The 7324-nt window shown below is 46.3% G+C and overlaps 1 protein-coding gene across 1 annotated transcript; it reads left to right on the top strand.

Moving 5' to 3' along the window:
• Nucleotides 1-3490: 3490 nt before the first annotated feature.
• Nucleotides 3491-4711, top strand: THTPA (thiamine triphosphatase). The gene is given in 3 exon segments (XM_026683086.2): nucleotides 3491-3588; nucleotides 3591-4118; nucleotides 4364-4711. Coding segments are annotated over 3 exon segments (717 nt in total). The 5' UTR covers nucleotides 3491-3527; the 3' UTR covers nucleotides 4492-4711.
• Nucleotides 4712-7324: the final 2613 nt, after the last annotated feature.

Raw genomic sequence — 7324 nt, 5'->3', positions numbered from 1 at the left:
CCCAGCCGGTTTGTAACAAGTCAACGGGAGAAGCCGGATTCCTTGGACAACCATGTGATTCATATAACGACTGTGGTAAAAAAAACAAAAAAAGGATTGTAAAATCAGGCATGGCTCCCTTAATGTCCGCCTCACTTAACGATGGAAATTCCAGGCTCCATTATGGTGGTTAAATTGAGGGCTATCTATAATCAGATTTGGAGGGGTGGGATCAGGTACCAGAGCTCAGGCAGGGAAGCAGATGGGGTATACGACTCTCTTGCTTAGCGACGGAAATGTCGGTCTCAATTTTGGTCGTAATTTGTATTTTCTCAGTCTTGGCTTAGCAGTCCAGACATGGTCTCTCCACCTCGCAGGGTGGATGCAAGATCGGATTTTCCTGTCCCAGCTGTGGGCCTGATCCTTTCAAAATTTAGTCCTCAACTTACAAACAGTTCATTTAGTGACCATTGTAGAGTTACAACGGCACGGAAAAAAGTGACTTAGGACCGGTTTTTCACAGTTGCCACCTTTCCAGCATCCCCATGTTCACCTGATCAAAACTCAGATGCTTGGCCACTGGTTCACACTTACAACAGTTGCAGCCTTTCTGTTCTGTAGTCCTTGTCTTACAACGGTTCGTTTAATGACTTGTTTGAAGTTACAACGGCACTGCTAAAAGGCACTTGGGACCATTGCAGCCTCCCCATGATTCACATGATCAAAATTCAGACAACATGACAACCGTCTCACATTTACGACGGTTGCAAACATCCCTGGGTCATACGATCCCCTTTTTGCGACCTTCCGATAAGCCAAGTTAACCAGGGGAGGGGGAGCCAGATTCACATAACGACCGGGTTACTAACTTCTCAACTGCAGTGATTCCCTTAACCACCCGGGGAGGGAGGAGGGCCAGAACGGTCGTAAAATGAGGCAAAACTCAACCAATTCTCACTTAACATACATTTTGGGCTCCACAGCAGCCGTAACTCGAGGACGACCCAACAGAGGGGGTTAAAACCTTCAAAGATAAACTGATTTCCTCTCCCTCCCAAAATAGAACCTGGGTTTGTTTATTGATTTATTTTTTTAAAGTTGCACCCTATAAAAATCATGTGGTTGTTCTTATAGTGTTTGTTTGTTATTGTTATTATAGTGATGATGATGATGATAATAATAATTGTCCCTCTGGATCATTTATTTTATTCTAAGAAGGAAGGTTGCCCTCCCCCTCCCCCAACATCACTTCTTCCCCCAGGAAAAGAGAGTTATTGCAAAAATTCAGGGGATTTGAATTTGAATTTTATTTTGCAAAAAAAAGGGAATGTTCTTAGGGTGGGAGCATCTTCCATGCGTGTCTTGTGTCTTGTGTATGCCACCCCCTCCACGCTCTAACCCCACCAAAAAAAAAAAATACAGGGAAGAAGGAGACGGCGATGGGGAAAAATATTGCTTGTCTGCAAGGAAGCTGGGAATGTTGGCTTGCAAGGAGTTAAACCTGGGTCCTTTTTCTGCTCCCACCCCATAATATCTCCCGGGTTGGGAATGTACCCCCTTCTCTCCCCCCACGCCGCTCTTAATTGCAGCTTTCCGGTTTCCGTGGCAACGGGGAGAGAGGGAGCGAGACAGTCACATGGGGAGAGGAATAAAAATAGAACAGCTAGAGAAGCAAAATGAAAAAAAAAAAAAAAAAAGCAGGGAAAGGGGTGAAAGTACCTGCTGGGAGGCGGGAAAACTACGACTCCCGAGAGCCTTTGCGCCGCTCTCGGCCTTTTGTGATGCGGCTCTTTCTTTCCCTTCCCCTCTCCTTCCCAATTGTGAACGTCCGGGCGAGGATTGACTCGTCCTTCTTTGTCTTCGGTTTGCAAAAGGTTGCAAAGCTTGCAGGGGTCCTGGGGCCGGCGACCCCCATTGCAAAGGAGGCTGGGAGTTGTAGTCCTCGATCCGGGCAGCGCGTTAAACCCTTGGCAAATTATGGAGCGGAGCTCTCCGGACCTCCGGCCGGGGGAAGGTCAGTGGCCTGCTCCGAGGATGGGATGGAGGGGGCCTGGGCGGAGTCGGAGCAACGGGCAGGAGTGCAATTAATCCGGATTAAATTAGCACCCCCCCTCTCAAGGCTCATTCCAATCCTCCCCCCCCTCTCTCCAGGTGCCAGGTGCAAAGGTAGTGTGTGCGTTGGGCCACGAATGTGTAAGACACGCGAAGGTGCCAGGTGTAAAACTGCCGTGCGATGAATCACGAACGTGCAATGTGCGTGAAGGTCCATGTGCAAAACTGCCATGCAGTGAACCATGAGTGTGTAATGCACACGAAGCTGCCAGATGCATAACTGCTGTGCGGTTGAACCATGAGTGTGCAATGCAGGTGCCGGGTGCAAAACTGCCGTGCAACGAACCCCAAACGTACAATGCACGCGAAGGTGCCAGTTGCAAACTTCCCAGCGAACACTCGATGGCAGCAGGGAAGGCGAGCCAGCCCCTCAGAGGCCTGAGTTCAAATCCTCCACAACCATGACATGTGGGGGGCGGGGAGGCACTATTGTTTACACACTGCGGTCTGCCGCAGCAGCCTTGATCCTGAGCATAAAATGGAGGGAGGGAAGCAAAGCTGCCATTAAATGAAAAATGACTTGTTCCTGAAACAGGAAGGGAGGAGGAGAAAAACACAGGAAATGCTATTTAGGGAGATTAGAAACCATTTTTAAAAAAATTTAATTCCCAGTCTAGGCTTTGTTTTTGCGACAAAAGATTGTTTTTAAAAGATTCAGGCAGTGGAAGATGGTTTTTGTTAATCAAGCAACCGTCTCTTAAAAAACACATCCCACTCTGATTCTGCTAGGAGGTGCATCTGAAGCCTAAAAGTTTACTTTATTGTCATTGCACCTCGTACAACGAAATTAAATGCCACCTTCAGTGTACATTATACATAAAAATATAAACAAAACCCAAACACCCCCCCCTTCACATTCTATACAATTGAATTGAAAACCCGATAATGCATTCATGTTGAACTATACAGTAGAATTCAACAGAGCTCCTGCCCTGGGACAGAAGCTGTTTTTCAGCCTATTTGTCCTTGTTTTTATTATTGTCCTGTACCATCTACCAGATGGTAATAGTTCAAAAAAAAGGGGGGGGGGTTTAGATGGATCTTTAAGAACGTTTTGAATTTTCTTAAGGCAGAAGGACTATAAAAAGCGGAGAGATCAATCAAAAAGGGACTTAGGAGCTTAAAGCTTAGGAGTTCATTTTGAATTAAAAACCACTGCAAATATTCTAAATATATATTTATGTATTTATATAAATATATATTGAGAATATTTACAGTGTTTTATATAAATTTATAAATATAAATATATATTCTAAAATACCTTTTATCAGGTTCTCTGAAAGAGCAAAATCAAACTGAGCAATTCACAAAGAGCAGAATCCAATTTGTTGCAGAAAAATCATTAGGATTCTTTTTCAATTTTGGATACTTTCTATGTGTGTGTGTGCATCCCCGTCAGCCCGTGTGTGTGTCTTCCAGGTCAGCTTTCCGGAGCCATGGAAGTGGAACGGAAGTTTCTTTTCGGGCCTAGCACCATCGAGAAGTTAACGGACCTGGGGCGATCCTGGAAAGCCGTGCCTCTTTTCGCGACAGCTACTATGACGTCCCCGATTGGTGCTTGACGCGAGCAGATCACTGGCTGCGGGAACGTGAGGGAGTGGGCTGGGAGTTGAAATGTCCCTTGGTTGTTGGGGCGGCGGGAAGCGACACCCCTTGTGCGGCAGAGACGGATAACCATCTGTCAGCTCCAGTTTTGCGACCACCGAAGGACACGAGATCATCCACAGCCAGTCAATACCAAGAAGTGACGTGTCCTCAAAATATCGTGACTCGCCTCTGTGGTTTATTGGAAAGAGATCCTGGACCGAACTGGAGTTGTTGTGTGAACAAAGCAGTGGAAGAACTGGGCTTGCAAGTGTTTGCTAGTTTTGTGACCATGCGGCGCAAATACCGTGTGGGAGATTTGCATGTGGATCTCGATGAGGTGGATTTCGGCTACACCGTGGGAGAGGTGGAAGCCGTGGTCCAGCGGTTAGAAGACATCCCTGAAGCTCTGGAGAAGATTGAGAAGTTTTCCAAGCAGCTAGGTAAGGCTGATCTTCAATCTTGTGTGTTTGTGTACGAGCGTGTGAGAAGATTCAATTTTTTTTAAAAAAATGAGCGGACATCTTTCTCTTAAATGCCTTCTCGGTTCGAGAAAAGGACTTTGGGAAAGTTTCAGATGTAAGATGGCATCAGCTTCATTCACTATTACCTGGAATTTGCTCGAATCTTTGTTGTAGCCTTGAAGATTAAAAAGAAAATTATTTTTCCCCCTTTCCTTCTCTGCTAGGCTTGAAAGAAAAGACCGCTATTCCTGGCAAGATGTCGGTGTATTTGCAAAGATTCAGACCAGCCCATTATAAGGCCTTGATGGGAGCTGGAGTTGTGAAGAAAGTTATAAATACAACAGAGGGATAGGATGGGAAAGTCTGACGGAGCCACAACCAGGATGGAATGAGTGTCAGGGTTCTGGCGATTGCCCAAATATCAATTCGTAAAGTATTCCTATGCTTGTTTTTGAGTTGCCAATGAGAGAGTCTCATCTCCAAACTACAGGATAGTCCAGATTTATCTTTAAATTAAATTATCTTTAAATTAAAACAGCAATTCAAATAAACTCTCCTTTTCTTTCCGAAAATATTATGAGGATAGTTTCTTTGCTTTCTTTTTGATTTGGTGGTTGTGATTTTTTTCATCTTTCCTTTAACTCTGTTTCTCAACCTCAGTCCCTTTAAGATGGCTGGACTTCAGCTCCCAGAATTTCCCAGCCAGCTTTGTGAGGAGAGGGAAAACTTTGCTGGCTGGGGAATTCTGGGAGTTGAAGTCCAGCCATCTTAAAGGAGCAGAGATTGAGAACTACTGCTTCAGTATCTCATGTGCTTGACGTGACATCACAGCAGGTGAGCCAATGGCTGAAAGGGGGCGGGGATTGGCTGGTTGGCTGATAATCACTGGCTTATCTAAAATTATGTGGAGAAAAAGGTTTGTTCATGATCAGATAACAGCTAACAGATAATCAGAGTTGGAAGGGACCTTGTAGGCCATCTAGACCTAAAGCAGCTTGAAACGTGGTGGATCAAGAGATGGAAGAAGAAACATCTAAAAGGCCAACTTTTTAATCCAAATACACCTTCTAGCCGACTTCGCCCTTTATGTTACCTTAACCTGGTTAGTGCAGGGCGTTGACAGCCAAAAGTTGTAACGCCTATTAAAAGGGGCGGAGCTTGATATGATGTGGCCGCCATCTTGACTTCTGATTACCCTAATTTTGTCAACTTTTTAAGATTTGTGGGACTCCCAACTCCCAGAGTTCTCCAGCCAAACTAAGCATTGTGGTTTGGTCACTCTGTTGGCTGGCCTTCCTCTTTGGTTGACCAGGGTGGTGGGAGGTGAGGACCTCCATGGTTAGCTTTAACCATGGTTTATGAACATGGGGCGACTTGGAATATGGCATGCTAAGCTGGACCATCATGGTGGACACCATGGGCTCAGGAAGACACAACCTTCAATCTCAGGGTAGACCTTGAGAAGATTTCAAGGGAGACTTGACTTCTTCCAGTGTCAAGGTATTGGACAGGTGTGTCATGGAACCTGGAGACCAGAGTAGGAGAGCTGGTGGCTCGGGTTTATCCATCTGTGTGCCCAACATGGATGATTTTTGAGAATTTTGATTTCTAGAGGTTGATACTCTAGGACAGTGGTCGCCAACTAGTGGGCCGGGGAGCACTGGTGGTCCACGAGAAAATTTTGGTGGTCCGCAAAGAAATGTCACCTCCAAAGTAATTAATCCAGGCTGCGTGGGAACACAAGGCTGCACTGCCCACATGGCCCGTGGGAACACAAGCGCGGAAGGGGGGAACTTGCCCCATGCGCCTGGCCTGGCTACTGGGCTGCTTCTTTCCGCTTCTTTCTTTTGCTTTTGGTTGCACGCAAGGAAAGCAGCAAAAGTCTTTCTTTCTCTCCCCCAAACTCTGCCAGAAATGAGTCTTTGGCATCCTGCTCCAAGAGGCTGCGCCGGCGCAACAAGTCTCACAAAGACCCATTTCTGGCGGAATTTGGGGGAGAGAAAGAAAAGCTGCTGCTGCTTCTGCTGCTTTCCTTGCATGAAGTCTCTCTCTCTCTCTCTCTCTCTCTCTCTGTCTCTCTCTCTCTCTCCTGCTCTAGAAAGAGTGCAGAGAAGAGCAACCAGGAGAGACAGGATAGCCGCCTTCCAATATTTGAGGGCTGCCACAGAGAGGAGAAAGGGGTCAAGCTATTTTCCAAAGCACGTGAAGGTCACACAAGGAATAATGGATGGAAACTGATCCAGGAGAAATTCAACCTGGAAATAAGGAGAAAACTTTCTGACAGTGAGAACAATCAACCCATGGAACAGAAGTTCCACACAAAATACAAAAGTAAATAGAACAAAAGTAAATAGGAACAGAAGTCTCCCTCGGAAGTTGTGGGAACTTCATCCCTGGAGGCCTTCAAGAAGAGACAGGACGGCTACCTGTCAGAAATGGCGTAGGGTCTCCTGCTTGGGTGGGGGGTTGGACTAGATGACCTACAAGGTCCCTTTTGACTCTTAATCTGTAATTCATTTGATCCATCAAGGTGCGAGAAGCTGGTGGGCCTCCATACGAGACATCTCTTGGCTTAGCTCTTGTTATGGGGTCTCCCAAGAGGTGTGGGACGATTTAGGCAGAGCCAGATCTCGTGTGTGTGTGTGTGTGTGTGTGTGTGTAACCTCTGATTTGACCCTTCAAAAAGGAGAAAATCCGTGCACGTGGCAGCTGTGTCGATTCGACAACCAGCTTCTTCTCTTCATTCGTTTACTGCCATTGATTTCCACTTAGTCTCGCTCGGTTGTTATGGAGTTTCCCCATCCGGCTGATCAATTCAATTGATTTACTAGCAGTTGAAGTGAGGTGAGAGGAAACGCCACCGACGAGCCATCGGGATTCCCATATATTTACACCTCGCACGTTCCACAAGGGCCTGGTGCCGCTCGCTCGTTGGGAAGCTTTGCTCCGAAAGTATGTTTTATTGGTAATCCTCGACTTACGACTGTTCATTTAGCGACCAAAGTCACAATGGTGCCGGAAAAAAGTGACTTAGGGCCATTTTTCACTTACGACCATTGCAGCATCCGCCTGGTCACGTTATCAAATTTCAAATGTCTGGCAGCCACTTCATACTTACAACTGTTGCTGTGTCCCCAGGACACAGCGACGGTCGTAAGTCTGAACCGGTTGCCAAGCGTCTGAAT

The sequence above is a fragment of the Notechis scutatus genome, chromosome Z, assembly GCF_049901735.1.
Source record: "Notechis scutatus isolate UNSWTSFEM ecotype Mainland chromosome Z, rNotScu1.2, whole genome shotgun sequence".
NCBI lineage: Eukaryota > Metazoa > Chordata > Lepidosauria > Squamata > Elapidae > Notechis > Notechis scutatus.
This window is presented reverse-complemented; position numbering and strand designations above follow the sequence as displayed.